At 43.4% G+C, this 21,427-nt stretch overlaps 2 protein-coding genes across 2 annotated transcripts in view; one reads left to right on the top strand and one right to left on the bottom strand.

The window, feature by feature from the left end:
* GLRA2 (glycine receptor alpha 2) overlaps positions 1-21,427 on the top strand; it is a 150,981-nt gene that overhangs the window by 65,884 nt on the left and 63,670 nt on the right. The gene's annotated exons all lie outside the window — the stretch shown is intronic.
* LOC142823476 (uncharacterized) lies at positions 1,681-4,225 on the bottom strand. The gene is made up of 2 exons (XM_075914522.1): positions 3,308-4,225; positions 1,681-2,922 (listed from the first exon to the last, which is right to left on the bottom strand). The coding sequence occupies exons 1-2, from the start codon at positions 3,993-3,995 to the stop codon at positions 2,375-2,377; spliced, it is 1,236 nt and encodes a 411-aa protein (XP_075770637.1). The 5' UTR covers positions 3,996-4,225; the 3' UTR covers positions 1,681-2,374.

The raw sequence follows: 21,427 nt of genomic DNA, 5'->3' as shown, positions 1-21,427 counted from the left end.
AGCAAAGATATTAATTTACAGTATTATATCATCAGAATAAAATATCATTGTCTGTGTCTATCTTCTTGGCAGAACCATGTTGCTTAGCAACTTCTGAGATTCATAGAATTTAAGTACAGAAGAGGTTATTAGATATCCTAGGGTGTGTCTAGACTGCAGGCTTCTTTCGAAAGAGCCTCTTTCGAAAGCATCTTTCGAAAGAGGCTCTTTCGAAAGAGCGCGTCTAGACTACAATGCGCGGATCGAAAGATCGATCCGCTATTTCGAAAAAGAGCGTCCAGACTGCCGGACGCTCTTTCGAAATTGAAAGCCACCCGGAACTGCTTCTGCCAGGGCATGGGGGCAGCATTTCCTTCCGGGTGCTGCCTGCCTGCCCTTTGCAGAGACGCGTGGTGAGAGGGACACTCCTGAACACCCGTTGCTCTGCTCCTGCAGCTGCCTTTGCTGTCCCTTGAGGAATTTTGCAAGGCATTGCAGTGCTGCTTTGGAGTGCTCAGCTTCCTGGGACACCCCAGCAGCTTTTTTCTTTTGAGGTTTTTCTGCTTGCAGACCCTTATTTGTGGCATGGAGCCAGAGCTGCCCCTGGGCAGGCGAGGGCCCCACACCACCATACTGCAGCTGTTGCTGCATCTTCGTGAGACAATCATGAGGCTCCTTCCCGAGCTGGACCCAGACCAGAGGGACGAGGGGTTCCCCCGTCCGGCAGCCACACTGCCCTTGCCTCCGAACTTTTTCGTGGACAGGCGTGTTTGGAGGTTTGACACCAGCTCTGAATGGTGGGACCGGCTCGTGATGGAGATCTGGGATGACCAAGACTGGCTACGGAACTTCCGCATGAGAAAGACCACTTTCCAGGAGCTCTGTACCTGGCTCGCCCCTGCTCTGCAACGGCAAGACACCCACCTGCGGCCCGCCATCCCCCTGGAAAAGAGGGTCGCCATTGCCCTCTGGAAGCTGGCAACCCCCGACAGCTACCGCTCCGTGGGACACCAATTTGGCGTGGGGAGATCTACTGTCGGGGCCGTCTTGATGGAGGTAAGTCATTGTCTGGGGACAGTCACAGTTTGGGGTGGGGGGAAGGGAGACTGTCAGGAAGGGCCAAGTGGAGTGGGAGTGGGAGGGAGCTCCTCCACTCACCCTGAATTGGGGGGCGGGGGGGGGGGGGTTCTGAGGAGGGGATTCCCGGGCTGTTTGTTTGAGAGGGAAGGTGGGCGGTGGGTTCTCCTCCTAAGACATAAGGCACCCCTTCTAACACTTTGTTGTCTGTCTCGTTCTGCAGGTGGTGAGGGCCATCAATTCGGAGCTGCTCAACAGGCTCATCTGTCTACCGGATCTGGACAGCGTCATGGCCGGCTTTGCTGCCCTCGGCTTCCCCAATTGCGGAGGAGCGCTCGATGGGACACACATTGCCATCCGTGCACCGCCCCATCGAGCAGCCCAATTCATAAACAGAAAGGGCTACTTTTCTATGGTCCTCCAGGCCCTGGTCGACCATCGTGGACAGTTTTCGGACATTTGTGTTGGGTGGTCAGGGCGGGCACACGATGCCCGCATCTTCAGGAACTCGTACCTGTACCGGAGGCTTCAGGCAGGAACTTTTTTCCCCCATCGCCAGTTTGCGGTTGGGGATGTGCACATGCCGGTGTGCATAGTGGCTGATGCCGCCTATCCCCTGATGCCGTGGCTGTTGAAGCCCTACACCGGCCAGGTGGATGCGAGCAAGGAGCAGTTTAATGCTCGCCTTAACCGGGCTCGCAACCAGGTGGAATGTGCGTTTGGCCGTTTAAAGGGCAGATTCCGGTGCTTGCTCACACGCCTCGACATGGGGGAGACCAACATCCCCGAGGTGGTGGCCGCGTGTTGCGTCCTCCATAACCTCGTGGAGAGGAAAGGGGAGGCCTTCCTACCAGGGTGAGGGAGAGCTGCTGATGCCCAGGAGAGGCTCTTTGCCCAGCCCCGGACAGCTGCCATCCGCCAGGCTCACCGGTCTGCAGTTGGCATCCGGGAGGCCCTCCGGGACCAATTCTCCAGTGGAGGCCACTGAGTGCACTGAGGGGCTTCTGCCTGGGGACTGGGCCCTGGCCCCCAATAGAAGCTTCACTGCACAACCCATCTCCTGACCCAGTTTGGACACATCACTTACACCAGGGTGTGTTTCAAAATAAAATGTTCTCTTTACTTATTTATAATTTTGTACATATAATCCAACAATGTGGCAAAATAACAAAAATTTTCTTCATTTTTGTTGTTGCCAAACTATATACAATAAACAAACAGTGCCTTTAACCCTTTGTTTGTGCTTTAACTGGGGTGATGGGGGTGATTGAAACCTGGAGGGGGGAAGGGGCCTGGAAACCTGGAGGGGGGAAGGGGATCAGGTTGAACGGGGCTTGGCAGATTTCCCTTTCCTGGCTGGGCCTCGTGTTTGGGGTGCTCCCCGGCTACGGGATCGGGTGATGCACCTGTCGGTTGGCTGGCTGCTGGGGGGCTCTTGGGACGTGGAAGCCTGGGGGAGAGGAGGGCCAGGGGGAGAGAGGGGCTGGGGAGCTGGGGGGGCTGGGGGAGAGGGAGGTCCAAGGGGGGAAAGGGCTGCTGTTGTGGAAGGGGGGTTTGGTGGGGTGGGGTCATGGGGTGCTGGAGGAGCAGGACCAGGCACAGCAGCAGGCAAGCCGCTGACCTCCCTCAGGGTGGCGTACAGCACTGTGCGCTGCAGGACCAGCTCATTCATGAGCCGATCACGCCACCTCTCCTCTGCCTCCGCCCTCTGGAGCAGGATGGCGTTCTGCTCCTGCACAGCCTCGACGTGCTGCCGGAGGATGTCGGCGTAGACACGCCTGTGTCTGCGGCTCCCATGTCTCCGAGGTGGAGATGGAGATGGAGGTGGGGCTGGGGTGCTGCGGCCCTCTTCCACGGCTGGTCCGGCTGTGGAGGAAAAGAAGAAGACACAATCAGTCCTATAAACTGGACTCTGTAGCACTTACAATACTAACAGGATGGTTTATTAGGGGATGAGCTTTCCAGGGCCAGACCCACTTCCTCAGATCAGAGTAACACGGCTACATTTCTATCACAATCAGTCATGTGTGCAACAGCTGTCCAAAAGGGCATGCCCTCTCCCTTGAGACAGGGGAAGCAGACATTCTGAAGGTCACACTGTGTGTGTGTGTGTGTGTGTGTGTGTGTGTGTGTGAGACCTGGGCATCAGCATGAGCATGACAGGTTTCCCTTGTGCATCACCCACTGTGCACCCACCCACCTACCTTCCCCTCCCCCCCCCCCGGGTGTGACACAAACTCACTGTACTCACCTGCTGCTTCCTCTCCCGTGCCAGATGACGCCTGGGAGGCCTCAGAGGTCTGGGTGACTGGCTCCAGGGTGAGGGTCGCCGTCTCCTCGGTGTCCTCCTCCTCTGGGCCCATGTCCCCGTCTCCAGACTGCTGTAGCTCCCGCTCTGGAGCGTCCACCACCGGGTCTGCCAGTCCGGACTGCACGAACCGCCGTGGTGTGCGTGCTTCTGCACTGCCACCCAGGATCTGGTCCAGCTCGGGGTAGTAGGGGCAGTAGTGGGGGGCTGCCCCAGAACGGGAGCTCTCCTCCCTGGCTTTGGCGTAGCCCTGCCGCAGCTCTTTTACCTTTGAGCGCACCTGGTCCTGGGTGCGGGGGTAGTGGCCCTTCTGGGCCAGGGCTTCAGCCATGCGGCCATAAATGTCGGCGTTTCGCCGCCGGCTTTTGAGGGCCTGTAAGGCCTCCTCCTCTCCCCACAGCTCCAGCAGGCTCTTTATCTCTGCGCCGGACCAGGATGGTGCCCGGCGCTTGGAGCCCTTGGCTGGGTCCCCAGAAGGCTCGGAGGAAGGGCCAGGACGCTCTTGGGGCTGTGACATGCTGCAGCAAGGTCGCCGTGTGCTCTGGCTCCTTGTCTGCAACAAGTGGCTGTGAGGGTGCGCCTGTCCCTTTAAGGAATGGCTGCAGCCAGGAACCACAGACGTGCAACCCATGGCCCAGATTGTCCACCAGGGCTTGTTCCTGGAGGCCAATAATTTCGAAAGAAAGGGCTCCCCCCGTCCAGACTCACGTTCTTTCGACGGATCTCCCTCGAAAAAGGCGTTCTTCCTCGTGAAACGAGGTTTACCGCCGTCGAAAGAAAAGCCGCGTTCTTTCGATTTAATTTCGAAAGAACGCGGCTTGAGTCTGGACGCAGGGGAAGTTCTTTCGAAAAAAGGCTACTTTTTTCGAAAGAACCCCTGAGTGTGGACACGGCCCTAGTCTGATCTCCTGTGTAACATAGGCCACTGGATTTCATCCAGTTATTGTTTTTTTAACCTGTCACTTTTATAGTGTTTTTCATCTTTTAATCACACAGTAATTCTTGTAATGAGCCAAACAATTCATGTTTGATTAAAGTATATCTTTTAGAAAGGTCTCCAGTCTTGGCTTGAAGATACTGAGAAATGGTGAAACCACTGCTTTGCAATGATTAATTATCCTGTTCTCATTGTTAAAAATTATACATAATTTGAAATTCTCTGGTTTTAAATTTCAGCGATTGATTCTTGTTACACTTTTCTCCACTAAATTAAATAACTTTTTAGTATCCATTATTTTCTCCCCATGGGGTGTGTCTAGACTACATGCCTCCTTCGACGGAGGCATGTAGATTAGCCAGATCGGAAGAGGGAAATGAAGCCGCGATTAAAATAATCGCGGCTTCATTTAAATTTAAATGGCTGCCCCGATCTGCCGATCAGCTGTTTGTCGGCAGATCGGGGCAGTCTGGACGCGACGCGCCAACAAAGAAGCCTTTCTTCATCGGCACAGGTAAACCTGGTTTCACGAGGCTTACCTGTGCCGATGAAGAAAGGCTTCTTTGTCGGCGCGTCGCGTCCAGACTGCCCCGATCTGCCGACAAACAGCTGATCGGCAGATCGGGGCAGCCATTTAAATTTAAATGAAGCCGCGATTATTTTAATCGCGGCTTCATTTCCCTCTTCCGATCTGGCTAATCTACATGCCTCCGTCGAAGGAGGCATGTAGTCTAGACACACCGCATGAGGGTGCTTATAATCCATAATCAAGTTACCTCTTAGTCTTCTTTTTCATAAGTGTCTCTTACTGTAAGGCCTTTCCCCAGTCCTTGAATCATATTGTGGTTCTTCTCTGCACCCTTCCCAAATTTTCAATCATCCTATCACAGGGGTGGGGAACCTGTGGCCCCCCAGATTGCCTTGATCCATCCCCCAAGGCTCTGGTCTCCCTTCCTCCCCACCACTGGGAAGTCTGAGCTGGCACTCCAGCTCACCCGCCATTCCACCTAGCCTGGGGGTCAGCAGCCCCCAATTCAAAAAAGGTTCCCTACCCCATCCTATCAGAATTGACTGCAGTATTTCTATAATGGTCTTACCAGCGATTTAAACAGAGATAAAATCACCTCCCTATTAATACTGATTATCCCGTTTTTTTATTGATTAAATCCCAGATCATTTATTCTGTTATTTCTCCTTGGACAGATGTCAGGCTAACTGGCCTATATTTACCAGGTCATGCCCTTCTCCTTTGCAATATTGACACACCTTTCGCATTCTTCCAGTCCTCTCAAATCTCCCCAGTATTTCAAAATTAAATTCAAATTAACGTCAATGGGCCTGACATGTCCTTAGCAATCTGCTTCGGGATTTTTAGGGCTTTAGAGTACAAGTTATCTGGGTTTGATGACTGTAAAATGTTTTTCCCCAGGCCTCAAGAGTTTGGTGTAAGCTCAAAAGTGTATGTTTGTCACCAACAAAAGTTGGTCCAATAAAAAGATATTACCTTGCTCACCATGTTTCTCTCTAGAAGATGTGCAACATCCTAACTGAATTACTCAAATAGACTAGAAAGTAGTTCATTATACTCATGTAATAAGAACATTATTCTGCTTCTTTCCAAATACAGAACAGAAATATTTATTGAATAAGTTAGTCATTTCTGCATCCAATAAAACAATTTTGCCATCTCTATGTAGTAATGGACTTATGTTTTCTTTTGTTTCTGATATACTTAAAACAATTTTATTATTCTTAGCCCTGCCAATTATGATTATTTTCCTGATCTCTTTAGCTTCCCTTATCAATTTCCTACAATTCATCACTTCCAATTTATATTTATTGCTCTCTACTTCTCCTTTTTCCCATTTATTAGCTATTAGTGTTGTGTCTTTTTAACATTTCTAATTGCTTCATTTATTCTGTCTCTTAGCCAGGATGGGCCTTTAACCAAGTTGTCATCTTTGCTCTTATAGAATTGAGACTTCTACAATCTTTTATCCCTTGTATAGTTAAGACATGCCTACTACCACAAAATATTTCTGCAAAGGTTTACACTTGTCCAGAATAAATTCCAGACAAGGTCCACTTGCTCTATAGCTAATTTTGTGTAAGTGGCTAACTTTAGCATTTTGTGTGGGAAGAAACTAATAAAGCTCAATATCACATGCATTTTTACTAGGAACAAGGTTTTTTTTAATAATTGCAGTATTCTGTGTGTTTTTATCTCTATAAAAATGGTTGCTGCTTCAAAGGAGCTCTATCAGTTTCCTTTTTTTAAGGCTAAGCTTCTCCATGGCACTATATTGACTCATAATGGAACACAAATTATTTCAATTAATGCATTCTATAACTTGCATACAGGCATCAAATATTTAAATATGAAAATCCTGATGATAGACACACTTGTGCTAGAACTAATAGGAACAAAAAATGGACTCTGAAAGCTTCTATGGCCATTTTTTGTCAGTCATGGAATATGTGGATGGACTGCTGATTAAACTGAAATAGAGCAAAAACAATTAAGTAAAGTCAAGTAATAACTTTAAAAGGATATAGAAGCAGTTATACTGTATAGTGATACAAATTCATTCAGCTAATGAAATACAATCATCTCCAATACTGTACGATGCGGGTACACTCCTGAACCCACCAGTTCCCAAATGAGCAGAATGGAGCTCCAAATGGGGGAATGCCAATGCGATACCAAATTGCTAGACCATATGTCTGTCTTGTTTCTTAAAGTGAATTTAATGTTCAAGCTGAGTAGCTCTAGTAAGTGTGCTAATATATTGTTGACCAAAATAACTGAAATTATCTAAATTGAGAGTAGAAATGTTTAGCAAAGAGGATATCTGAAGGATAGGCTTTATTGTTTGCCTATATTTGTTCTCTTTACTGAGGTGATTTTTAAAAAATAAAAATAAAAAGGCAAGTGTATCTGACATTAAATATGAATGATAGGGATTAGGGATAAAAACAAATACAAGTTTTTATGTTTCATTTATTATGACACAACAAAGTGCCAGTGGCAACATTAGCCTTAAAAGAAAGAAAACTGTTAGAAACCTTTTCAGACTCAGAGTATGCAATCATTCTGGCAACTTGGAATGAACAAAGACTATTATAATCTTTTTAAAAATATTGCCAAAATGAAAATGAACATGGGCTTTGGCATTTAAAACTTGTAAGGTAACAGTGTAAGTTTTATTTTGAACACACATGCTAAAGAATAACCATCAAAAAGAAAACTAACCAAGCATAAATGAGAGAAAGATAAAGAATTAAATAGACTTATTTATTTATTTTAAATGAGCTTCATTAACTATACATGCACAGAAATTCCTCATAAGCAAATTTAAATTAATATTTAAGAAATTATTTTTGTTTATGTGATTCATTATAGGGGATTAAAGGGAGAGTAATGAACACAGACTTTTGCCCCATGGGCTATTTTACCGTGTTTTCATTTCTAAAACCTAAAACAGAAAAGCAAAACTGAGTCTTAGAACCAATAGTAATCACTTTTCACAATGTTTTACATAATCTTTTACACTATTTCACAGAAACCAATTGTAAATGAAAGAGTTCTTAAATCAAACATATAATATAAGGCACAAGTAGACATTCCTGTTACAATATATGCACACTGAAAATACTAAGGTGAAATTTTGCTTTAGAAAGTGGCCATTTATAGTTGGTACTTTCTTACCTAGACATGGTCCTTGTATATAGTGAGTCAAATACACTGATTTTACTGATAAAAGCATTTTCACTGAATTTACTTTTATTCCTGTTAGTCCTGCAGAGTCAACACAGCAAAGAATGAGTGAGCAGTGGCTATTCCATCCAAGTATCATCCAAACAACTGTTTATTTAGTTCCAGTCTCTTATGCCTCTGCAAATACATGGAGGCCAAGTGGTTTACCTGTTTGACGCAGAAGGTGTGCTATAGAGACAATGGGGTTGCACAGAGAGTATTATTCAGCATGCAGAATCCTTATTACAGATGAAGAAATGTGTGGCCAAAAGGACTCACTTTTACTTTTGCATCAGGAAATGAGAGAGAAGAATCATATTTATTTGTAAACTGAGCACATATGAATTAGTGATTACTGAAAAAACAAACAGGTAACTAGCTACGCAATGAATTTTTTTTTAAATGAAGTCACTTCTAGAGTGGAGTGGCCCTACTAAAAAGGCTTTTGTATGGTCTAGTCAGTAATCACAGAAAAGGGCTATAATATTTCTTGGATATGAAAATTATATCCTGTATCTTGAAATCATTAAATATTTCTTAAATTCATAACCACTTGACTGCACTTGCACCAAAAACTTTGATTTAAACTTATTTAGAGGATACTGTAGAAGCCACTGTGCTCTCAGTTTGAATATGGGCAAAGTCAGATCTAGGCATATAACAATCACTGAAACAAAGGTAGCTAACTCCATATTTTTTTTCTTTTTACTTTCTATTTTTACACACATTCAGCAAGAGTTCAGGATGCAGGATGAATGTAGAATGTGGTTCTCAAGATCCAGTGAACACTTATGGATACTCTCCTCCACATTAGTTGGACCAACTACCAATAGAACAAATATCCTCCCTGTGTAAATCAAATGCTGAGCTTTCTGGATAATTTGGATAAAATCCTGTGGCTCTATGTAGCTTTTTTATTTGCCCAAAACACAATGGAAATCTTCTTGTAGAAAAGGGGGCAGATTCTCCACTGGCATAAACTGGCATTATTCCACTAAGTTTGGTGGTGGGAAATTGGATTTTTGACTGAACCAACTTTTTTCAAGAAAAAGGTCTGTCTTACAAGACAACTTTTGATTTTATTTTTCATTGACAAACCAAAGACCTGAAAACTAAAATATTTTGGCCAATACATGTATATTTTATTTGAATATGCTGCCACAGTGCCTGACAGGAGTTGGTACTCCATTGTTTTGTGTCTTCATTTTTCTCTACAGGCTGGACTCTGAAGGTACACTATCTCCCTTCTCAAGAGGGGAGACTGAGGTACTCTGTGGAAGATGCAGTTTGACCAGGGAGCCCAGTCTGTACAGAAGAGCGGGAGCATGTGGCACTGACATGTCAACCTACAAGGCATCCTAGTAGCAGTTCCTAATAGATTGTTGTTACTATTGTTGTTTTGGCTGAAATTTGTTTTGGTTTAGAAAATGCCAAACTTGTCATTTTCCATAGAAAAAAGTTATTTTCAACTTGCTCTAGTTATGTGACATCAGTGTAGTTCTAGGCTACTACTGAGGCATTTTTACACTCATTAAAATAATTTCATTTCAACTTTTCCTAGGCCGTGCTCTCTTCTCCTTTAAGACCTGATCCTCTGTGATCCTGAATCAAAATGAACTTTAGCTGTTTGAGAAATACAGTGCTGGATCCATAGGCAGTGTCCAGTACATCCCAATCTTGTGCAACACTGATTTGTTTTTCTCATGCTCGTCTAGATACATCTTACTGCAACATCTTCAGTTCTAAAGCTAGAAAATGGTAGTATCCTGCATCTTCCTGTAGCTGTTTAGTTTTTCTGAATTTCACTGTTTGCATTAGTATGTATGTAAGTGAGCTAAGTCGATCTCAGAGAGGGGTTTTTATTTAATTTTGTTTATATTCTCCAAAATATGGATTAGAATTCAATGACTGTAATAAAACAAAAGTAAGTATCTTACTTGACAAGTAAGCATGGAATTTGCCAAGTAACTGTTGCAAACAGCTTTCTCCTGTTCTGGGAATATTGCCAGGGCAAATTGTATTTTGGCACACTTAAATACCTCTACTTACAACTGTATCACAGTAATGTCTGCAAGAGAGTGCAGAATATTCAGTAATTGCCATTAACACCTAAGAATAAAAGGGTGGCATACTTACAACTGTATCACAGTAATATCTCCAAGAGGGTGCAGAATATTCAGTAATTGCCATTAAGAATGAAGAATAAAAGGTATTAGAAGCAAAACAAGAAGGACTTTCTTCTTTAAATTGGATTTTACACCCCTTTTGTCTTTAAACTGAAATTTCAGAAGGTGACTGAGCCAGCCTAAAATTAGTAAATGTATTCAAGGTAGTTTCAAAGGTAAGCAGAAGTGAGAACAATGCACCTTACTGCTTGCTAAAGTGCCCATTTGTAGAAACAAACTGGAAGTGAGCATATTTATTTTAAAAAGTGTTGTTAAAATTTTCACAGAGGGTTCCACCTTCCTCTCTCTCTCTCTCTCTCTCTCTCTCTCTCTCTCTCTCTCTCTCTCTCTCTCTCTCTCTCTCTCTCACACACACACACACACACACACACACACACACACACATTCTCTCTCTTTCGCTCTCTCTCTCTCTCTCTCTCTCACACACACACACACATTCTCTCTCTCTCATTCACACACACATACTTATTTCATTTTATGGCTGGAAGTGGAGTTGCTAGGATACTATCAAAAAAGGTTGTTCTATCAGGAATTCCAGCTGTGACCAGAAACAGAAAGGCCTGATATCTTGTGAGAATGCCTGTTCTCATGAGATTTCCAGACCAGCGTTCCAGACCCAAAGAGAGCCAGAATGAGTGTCAGAAATGGGCACAGTCTAGAAATGGACAGAAGAGGGATCACATGAGGATTGCCTGTTGTGTTTCCTCCCTCTGGGGCATCTGGTATTGGACACTGTTGGCAAATAGGATACTCGGCTAGATGGAATCATAGAATCCAAGGGCCGGAAGAGACCTCAGGAGGTTATCGAGTCCCAAAGCAGGACCTTTGGTCCAACCCAGTAAGGCCGATCTTAAGTTCTTATGACTGAACTTTCCCCAAACTGAATCTATGAGGCTTTGTCTACACTGGCAAGTTTTGCCAAGGAAAAGTGCCTTTTGGCAACAAAACTGCACGAGCGTTCGCATTGCAATGCAACTTTCGTTGGGTAAAATCACTATTTTCATTGACAAAAAATTCCAGCTCCACAAGGGACTTTCCCCATCCTTCATAAAGCATGTGTACATGTGTGTGTGGGGGGGGGGAGGGGATAGTATGCTCAATAGTTTCTGAAGTAAGGGGGGACATGATAGCGGTTTTCAAATATCTAAAAGGGTGTCACAAGGAAGAAGGAGAAAATGTGTTCCTCTTGGTTTCTGAGGACAGGACAAGGAGTAATGGGCTTAAACTGCAGCAAGGGAGGTTTAGATTGGACATTAGGAAAAAATTCCTAACTGTCAGGGTGGTCAAATATTGTAATAAATTGCCAAGGGAGGTGGTGGAATCTCCCTCTCTGGAGATATTTAAGAACAGGTTAGATAGACATCTGTCAGGGATGGTGTAGACGGAGCTTGGTCCTGCCTTGAGGGCAGGGGGCTGGACTCAATGACCTCTCAAGGTCCCTTCCAGTCCTATGATTCTATGATGTGTACAGAACATGTTAGAGGTTGCCATGTCCTTTTGGGAGCCATATGCTTAAAAGCAAAATATTGAGACCCTCCACATACAGATTATTTTTCCAGATTAAAACCTGAACAGGAATTCGGAATGCGTAGTAGCTTAAGCAAAGGGCATAAGCTACACATTGGTTTTAGAGAACAATAAAAGCAGTGAATCAGTATGTACTAAGAAGTACACTCATTCATTCCCTTCCCACCACCAACTCACCCTTTATACATAGGAAATTCAGAAATGTCATTCTGTCAGATACAATAGTCAATTAACAGAGCCCCTTGCAAAAGGAGTGCAAATGATGCCACCATTGTCATTATTTCACTAGTGTCGTTTCAGATAACTTATTTGAAGGAACAAAATACCAGCTGTGAATGTTAATATCATGCTGCTTTTGTTAAAGGTGCTGAATAACTATCTTTACTTTTGCACATAGACCGTGGCATTTCAGTTATTGTAATATGGACTTTATTTTTAAGTCTTTCTTTTGAGCTACTGTTGTATGCGCATCTTTCACACCTTTTTTTTATTGGCTTCATACAGCGTAAGAGTTTCTTCTTCTGAAATTGCTTTTCAAAATGACACCAGGAGCTATAGAAGAAGGGAACATCCCTGTTCTCCATAAAAAAAGAAATACTGTTAGCTTAGTTCAGTGTTTCTCAAAGTGGTCTGCGGATCCACTCTGAAAAAGCTGCTATTGGTCTGCTCCAATTTGTTTACTTAGAGTCTCCACAGCCACAGAGCCTTGCAGCTCCCTTTGGCTGCAGTTTGCCATTTGCAGCCAAGGGACGCTGTGGGAAGCTGCAAATGGTGCTTTGTGCAAATTGCCAGTTATATTTTAATTGGGAAGACAAGTTGACTGATATAGATGAGATTAACATTTGCCCTGCTCCATAAAAGAATGAAAGAGAAAAGTCTCCTTTTGTAAATGTGCCATCTTTATTCACCCATTGGTCATGGATGTCATTTGTCAAACATTGGTAAACGAGCACAAAGAGGTTTGGCCCATTCCAGCACCACATAATTACCCTAAAGAGTTTACCTATCTGCTTGAGGAGATAGTAGTGTGAGATCCTTAGATGGCAGAGAGCCATTGTAATGGTTCCCATGCTTCCCTCCCTCAGACACATACACATATACCTGCATTGCACCCTATCCCCTAGGCCATGCGGGAACCTGCCCCATCACAGAACAGAACTGTAGAAAAGGGGTCAGAGTATCCTTATGAGTGCAGTTTACAGCTTTTGGAACCAAGGACTGGGCCAGCTGTGACTCACTGATTTGTGAATGGCACCTTTGCACCCTCCCCTTTGACGCAACTCAGGGTTTGTCTACACTGCAGGGTTTTTGCACAAGAAGCTTTTTGTGGAAGAGATCTTGTGCAAAAGTGCCTCCACACCTCAAAAGCGCATTGCAAAAGCGATGTGCTTTTGTGCAAGAGAGCATCCACACTGCATGGACACTTTTGTGCAAGAAAGCTCTGATGGCCATTCACAGAATGGCATCAGAGCACTTGTGCTTTTTCTGATAGGCTCTTTTTGTGCAAGAAACTCCTGCAGCGTGTTCACACGTGCCTTTTTGTGCAAGAGCTGTAGCACATAAAGGAGGGTATGTCTACACTACCACCCTAGTTCGAACTAGGAGGGTAATGTAGGCAACCAGAGTTGCAAATGAAGCCCGGGATTTGAATTTCCCGGGCTTCATTTGCATAAAGCTGAGTGCCGCCATTTTTAAATGTCCGCTAGTGCGTACTCTGTGCCGCGCGGCTACACGCGGCACGGACTAGGTAGTTCGGACTAGGCTTCCTAGTCCGAACTACCGTTACTCCTCATTTCACACACTAGCGGACATTTAAAAATGGCGGCCCCCGGCTTTATGCAAATGAATCCCGGGAAATTCAAATCCCGGGCTTCATTTGCAACTCTGGTTGCCTACATTACCACCCTAGTTCGAACTAGGGTGGTAGTGTAGACATACCCGGAGTTATTCCTTGTAGGGAGAGGAATAACTCTACTGTCAAAAGCCCTCTGTTCTGCGAATTTACTGTATTTTTTTTGTGTGCAAAAATGCACTTGAGGTGTGAATGCTCTGCGTTTTTTTGCGCAAAACCAGCCATTTTTGCACAAAAACCTTGTCGTGTAGACATAGCCTCAGCATCTGGGTCATTTTTCTAGTATGGACTACCATGGGCAAAACATACATATAGACAAAGAGCGATCTGAATTTCTCCTACTTGCTTTAGGCAAGAAACTAACACTTTGAGAGAGGAAAATAATAATAATTTGAAATTTCATCAGACATTACTGCTCATTTAGATCTAATCAAATGAGGCTTCTGCATGTGTTATTCAAAACAAATAAAGTAATAGCACATGGAAATATTTCATGACTTCCATTTGTCAAAGGACGCCTTGTCTTTGCTGGTATGCTCTGTTGGGACTCAATCTTGCCAGGTGACAAACACTCTGGCCCTCCTCCAGCAAAGCCCGAAAGCTTTCTGAAAGGTACAACTTGAGTCTTGTAGTATGGCCAGAAACCCATTGGCAAAAGACATTTCTGTGGAAAGGTGAGCACATGTTTTTTATTTGGTGGCCAGCTGCTGAAGGAAAAGGTCCTTAATAGGGCTGCATAATCATATATATAGTAGCCCAGTGTCTGAGAGTCTGTAACGCTGAAATGCTGGCTGTTCCCTGTGGGGGGCGCTGTTGCCTGAAATGCTGGCTGTTCCCTCTGGGCGGCCCATGCTGCATGGGGAGCGCGGCCCACCTGCGCTGCTTGCTCCCCCACAGCGGCCCGGCTGAATGGCGCAGAAGTCAGACAAGTGCCGTGGCAGGAGGCGAAGGGGAGCGGGGCGGTGACGTGCGGCGTGACAGCGGCTCCAGGGCCTGCCCCCGGCCGTGAACATCACTGCCCCCTTTTGCACCCCTGCCATGGCGCTCTGCTGACTTCTGCACCTCTCAGCCAGGCTGCCGCATGGGAGCAAGTGGCGCAAGCAACCGTTTGGGCTCCGCGCTCCCCTGAGTGAGAGGCAGGAGGGGGAGGAGAAGAGAAAGAGAGAGACGGAGAGAGAGGCAGGAGGCAGAGGAGAGCTGAGAGAGAGGGGGATAGTAGGAGGAGGAAAGAGAGAGAGAGAGACGGAGTGAGAGACCAGAGGCTCAGGAGAGAAAACCGGCATGGAGGAGAGACCTGAAAATTCCGTCTTATGATGGGCTAATTGGCTAATATGATATGTTAGGCATCATTGTGTTACTTCACTTGTCTTGACTGAACTAAAAAAATGGCGTAGAAAATATGTTGCATTTCTCAATGAAGACAAATGCAGTATTGAAAGAAACAGTCACTTCCCACAAATCACGGATATTGTGCCATGACCTAAGGGTAGAAATAGAGACAGGAGATTCCACTATTACACATGAATGAAGATGAGCCCATTAATGACAGTGATGATGATGAGAAGTGAACTACAGAGAGTTGTTCACCAGGAAATTTAAGGTCAGGTAAAGAAGACCCAATAAACTCTCTTAAAAATTGCAATTATGACATCTTTTCACACACATATTTTGTGTCAGGCTCACAGGGGATTAGTGGGTGGGAGGATTCCATCTGAAGTTGTGTGACCTTCTATGCAGGGACTCACTAAATAAGTTTTAAAAAGAAAGAAAACATTTAGCTGGGAGTTGAGTTTTCTGGGAACCTCAAGCATGAGTCATTGGAGAATAGAAGTACAGGTGAAAATAACACTGGTTTAGGATTCATTATAATCAGCCCTGGATCAGTGCCAGAAAAGTACCTTTAGAATGAGTAATGAGCATACCTCTGCCATAGTTTTGCAGTCTGCTATTTTAATGAAAAAACACAGCTAGAATACAATGCTTTGTGTCTGTTGAAAAAGACAGATGTCACGGCATAACCATTCATTATTACTGCTGGCATGTTGCAAATTATGAACCCTCAAAAAGCACATCATTCTGATTACCACCTTTTCTACTTCATTTCTAACATAACTCCAACAGTCATGATCTCAGGATTTTTATTAGAGACAGAAACCAATTATTGATACCTCTTGAATGCCTGGAAATCCAGTTCTCAAATGTTGTAATCCTGTTCAAGATTTGCAAGATATCTGTTGCTAACACTGTTCTGATTTTTTTTAATTTAAAGTTTATAGAGCTACACATTTAAGATTGTATTTAAGACTAAAGTATGTTTTCCAGGCATTGGTCCTGAACTATTGATCAGAAAGGAAACTACTGTAGTTCTCTAACTATAAAAGTAGGTTAAAGGGTAACATTTGGGTAGAGTGGGAGATGTTCAATTAAACAAGGAAATATCCACTCAATTTTGGCATTATTTGGGAGCAGAGAGAATAAGGGTAAAGCCTGAAAAAAAGCAAAATGTTCTCCAAAGACCCTTTCCTTCCATCATTCCTTCCTGTGGGGAAAGGAAAGGTCTGTGTAGGTGGCAGAAAACTTAAGAGCTGAGGCAGTTTCTTTGTAGAGTATTCACAGTCTTGCAAAGTCTTATAGCTCTAGTGATATTATTGACTCATAATGGAAACAGTGACTGCAGATGCAGTGCTGATGAATATCCTGTCATCTGTTCTCTATATTAATAGTTGCTCTGTGTGCTGTTAAATGGGTGTCACGTTACTGGAATTTGAGGGAAGCAGACAGATCATGGCTGCACCCATAGGTGGGGGTGCTGGCCCCAACAAGGGTATAAAAGGGGGCATGTGGGGTATTGAATGGGAGCTTATTGTTTGCTGATCCTGTGTATGCTATTTATGTGAGTGTATTATGTCTGTGTGTGTAGGTAAGAATCTGTAATCTGTGTGAAAGCTGAATATTTCTCTGAATGTGGTTGAGCATTGCTATGGACAGGCTGATTAGCGAGGCCCTGTGGGACAATGGCACTCGATGGGCCAAGGACACACCTAAAGCATGAGGGCGGAGACCTAAGAGCTGCCAGCAGAGAGAGGCTGAGGGCCAGGTGACTGGCTGCATACAAGAAGAGGCCAGGAAGGAGGTATAAAGAGGCCATGTGGTAGATGCCATTTGGTTCTCAGCTCAGCACTTCATCCCAGAGGCAGCATTGCAGGGATTGAAGAGCCTGGAAGACCTGTGAACCCATCCTGATGCTAGGATGTGCAACAAGGACTTTTAAACCAGCAGCTATAACATCTCTGCTAGAGCATGCATCGAGGACTGGGAGATTCGGTGCATATAACGTACTATTCTTTAACGACCTTACTCTCATGCTTTTCTTTCTTGTGATAATAAACCTTTAGATATAGATTCTAAAGGATTGGCCCAGCGTGATTTGTGGGTAAGATCCAGAGGGTAAATTGACCAGGGATCTGTGGCTGGTTTCTTGGAACCGGACAGAACTTGTTCAGGGTAGGTGGGATTGGGTGCTAGGACCCCCCCACCTGTGTATAGGCCCGGGGCCATCCGGGGCACGGATATTGCTGGAGTGTCGGAGGGGTTTTGCTCATGAGGCTTCAGGCAGGCTGCTGAAGCGCTCTGTGGGACTGGTTTGTGGCCTGTTTGGAGAGGTCACCAGTCTGGGGGCTGTAAGGAGCCCTGGATTTGAGCGATTCGCCCTGAGTGGACGCCCTCAGCTGTGCCCAGACACGGCCCGGTCCGTCACAGGGGGTTCTTATGTTCCTACAGGTTCCTGTGTTACTATGAAATTGTTAATAGTTCTTCCTTCGGTATTTTATCAAAATTATTCTCGAAAATAAATTGAAACTATGTACAAATTGAAGTCCAAAACCATATCCCAATCCCCCCTGCAGGTTTCCCAGGCTCACTAGTTGAAAACACTACTGTTGTGTTTGTTCCATTGCTTCTGGTGCTGGCAAAAATGCCTCCTCTATACAATGAAATATTGGTCTTTGGTGAATCTATATGTATAAACACAGCAGCTAAATAATAAATAAAAATAGTTATTCACTTTTAATTCTTAATGCTGATATACACAATTGTCCAGACTCCAAAAATAGACAGTGTATGTAGCATTGCTTAATGGAGAATATACAGATTGGTACCTCATACTGCATGTTCCAGAAAGTCTCTGTGAAAAATGCACAGGGCTATTGACAGGTGCCTATTAATTGATGTACCCCATAGAATGATATAAATCATAAATGCTAACAACAGCCATTTCTTTACATTTTTTTTACATCAGCAGCAATCTGGTAGTGTTCAAGGTATATTACAGCTCTTGAAATCATATCAACCTGGACTCATCTGCTAATCTCCCTGTTAAATGAAGCTGTAATAAATGTTAAACTCTGCAGTAATCAAGGCAAAGCAGCAGAGTTATGCGAGAGGAGGCCAATCTTTGTCGGAGTAATGTGTTTGAGAATGGCTCATTAATCTATGTGAAAGGAGTCAGGCTTCTTACAAGAAGACTTTTGAGCGTGGTTTTTGTGACTTAAAAATCTACAATAATTCCACAAAATATTAATTATAAAAATGTTAGAAACAAAACCAAAAGTAATGTTTATTTTTTCAAACTAGAAAAGTGAGCTGCAAATGCCATGGATAGAGCACATCATGTCAGTGGTAGCTCAGTAATCTGTGAAACTTCTTTTTATATTTATCTGAACATTTATTGCAGGTAATTCTTCTATAATCATAACCACAATATTAGTAGGCTTGGAAGGGTTAGATTTTTATTGAGAAATGTTGGTAAACATCAAGTTCACCATGCAGGCACAGCCAACAAAACATTTTCCATCAATAATAATCAAAACTACAGATCTGATTCCCCTATTGTCTGACTCCCACCATAATTCCCCACAACTGTGAAACTTTAAAGAGATACAAATAAAAAACATAAACCCTGTAATTTTATATAACTATGAAAATTTAAATTGATTAAAACATAAAAAATGCTTTAAAAGAAACATTGATACCTGTTAAAACTATCAAAAAATAGAAATTGAATTCTACCAACCTAATCAGCCAAGTACATTGTAGAAGAGCACTTCCTCTAAGTGTCATGTATTGGCCATTGCCAGTAGTAGTTAGTGGATTAGGTAGTGAGATCTTCTGTGGCAAATTTTAGATATTTAGTCATAAACTGTATGAGAGAGCCTCCCTGACATTTAGTATACATAACAAGGTATTATATTGCAAAATGTTACATTGGTGGAGGGAGGAAGGTGGCTTTGAAGCTCAAAAATATCAAATTAAGCAAATTAGTTAATATCAAAATATCAAATATCAAATTGCTCAAAGAATTCTAAGGAATGGAACTTGTGTTCATGATTCTTAATATTATTCTGTCTTCCTAAGGAGCATATTCTTATCATCATGTGCAACGATGTACAGATCAGATTTTACACCCTTCACTTTTTCCACTTTCTTGTCCTAGGAGGGTATGTCTAGATTGCGGCAGTATTTCATTTGAACCAGCCCATTATTTCAAGATTTATTTTGAAATAATGGGCTCACTATTCTGACGTCCCTGTACTCCTCATACCATGAGGGTTAAGGGATGTTTCAGAATAGCACTTTAATTATTTCAAAATAAACTATTTCAAAATTAGGTCAAAATAAAATATGCAATTTGCATAGCTCAGATTATGTATCTTATTTTGATGTACGAGTGCAGTGTAAATGCACCCCTAGTAACCTGAAATAAAAAACTATTAAGAAGGGAAACGTTGGACAGTACCAGTAGGTGAAGTAAATCAATGAAATCTTCTCAGGCCAACACATATTTGATGTAATCAGGGATTCTGGTTTTCAGTTTAAACCAGTTTGTTTTTAAAAGAAAATTAGAAAACAAACAAACAAGCAAGCAAACAAACAAAAAAACAGGGAATGACAAGGTCCCTAAAAGAGCGACGAGGAGTCCTGTGGCACCTTATAGACTAACTGAAGTGTAGGAGCATAAGCTTTCGTGGGCAAAGACCCACTTCGTCAGATGCATGTAGTGGAAATTTCCAGAGGCAGGAATAAATATGCAGGCCAGGATCAGGCTGGAGATGACCAGGTGGATCCAAGCAAGGAGGATGAGGCCCACTTCTAGCAGCTGATCTGGAGGTGTGAATTCCAAGAGAACAGAAGCTACTTTTGTAGTTAGCAAGCCATTCACAGTCTTTGTTTAATCCAGAGTTGATTGTGTCAAACTTAAAGATGAACTGTAGCTCAGCAGTTTCTCTTTGAAGTCTGGTCCTGAAGTTTTTTTGCTGCAGGATGGCTACTTTTAGATCTGCAATTGTGTGTCCAGGAAGAATGAAGTGTTCCCCTACAGGTTTTTGTATGTTGCCATTCCTAATATCAGATTTGTGTCCATTGATTCTTTTACGTAGGGACTGTCCTGTTTGGCCGATGTATATAGCAGTGAGGCATTGTTGGCACATGATGGCATATATTACGTTGGTGGATGTGCAGGAGAATGTACCAGTGACAGTATGGCTGATCTGGTTAGGTCCTGTGATGGTGTTGCTGGTGTATATATGTGGGCAGAGTTGGCACCGAGGTTTGTTGCAAGGATTGGTTCCTGAGTTCGAGTTATTATGGTGCGGTGTGTAGTTGCTGGTGAGAATATGTTTCAGGTTGGCGGGTTGTCTGTGGGCAAGGACCGGCCTACCTCCCAAGGCCTGTGAAAGTGAGGGATCATTGTCCAGGATGGGTTGTAGATCACTAATGATGCGTTGGAGAGGTTTTAGCTGGGGACTGTAGGTGATGGCCAGTGGTGTTCTGTTGGTTTCTTTCTTGGGCTTGTCCCGTAGCAGGAGGCTTCTGGGTACACGTCTGGCTCTGTCAATCTGTCTCCTCACTTCCTTGTGTGGGTATCGCAGTTTACAGAATGCTTGCTGAAGATCTTGTAGGTGTAGGTCTCTGTCTGAGGGGTTGGAGCATATGCGGTTGGAGCATAAGGGTCTTTCAATTCTTTTAATTATTTTAACATATACAACTATACTCTGATACATAGAATTTAATTAAACATATTTGCAGTGAAAAGTCCTGGGCCTAGAATATAGGTAGGTATGTTACAAGGCTTCCTCGCCTTGATAACACTGTAACAAGAGATAATACTTTTAATAATTTCCCTGAACATCATATGCATGCACAAATTATTAGATTAGACTATCATATTATTTGGTTATTACAAAGTTTCTGCTCTAATGATGCCAAATCACAATAAAACACTGATTTAAACCCCCCAAAGTCTAAGCATGAGAAATCTGTGATTAAACAATATTATTCATAATAAATGGAAGAGTTGGAAGTCTCCTCAAACTGTGTTTTAATCATGTTTTTCTTGGAAAAGCCCTGAAGCTAATTAAACCCATTTATAACAAGAGAATTGTTCTTCATAGAAGGCTTTGTCTCAATAAGATCTTAAGAGATAAAAGGATGGAATCCGTTTTGGAGCAATAGTTCTTAATGGTTTGTAGATTAAACTCCAGCTTTAGTACATTTCAACAGATGCTTCTTTTCTTAGTTCCCAGGTTTTTCCCCCCCTAGGAATGCTGGAATTGGCATTCATCAGAGAAGTTGCTCATATCGCCAACAATGACCAGTGTCACATAATTTAGAGGATCTACAAAAACTCCTTGATGGGCAACTGTAGCATAACCTAGACATAGGGGTAGTTTCTTCTTTCTCTAGTTTGTGGTTGGCTTATGCTCTGGGACATAAAGGCTTAGACCTTTAATTTTTGTCTTATCTAATA

This window comes from Pelodiscus sinensis, chromosome 1, assembly GCF_049634645.1.
Source record: "Pelodiscus sinensis isolate JC-2024 chromosome 1, ASM4963464v1, whole genome shotgun sequence".
Lineage (NCBI taxonomy): Eukaryota > Metazoa > Chordata > Testudines > Trionychidae > Pelodiscus > Pelodiscus sinensis.
Note: the sequence above shows the minus strand (reverse complement) of the source record. Positions and strands in the feature narration are given on the sequence as shown.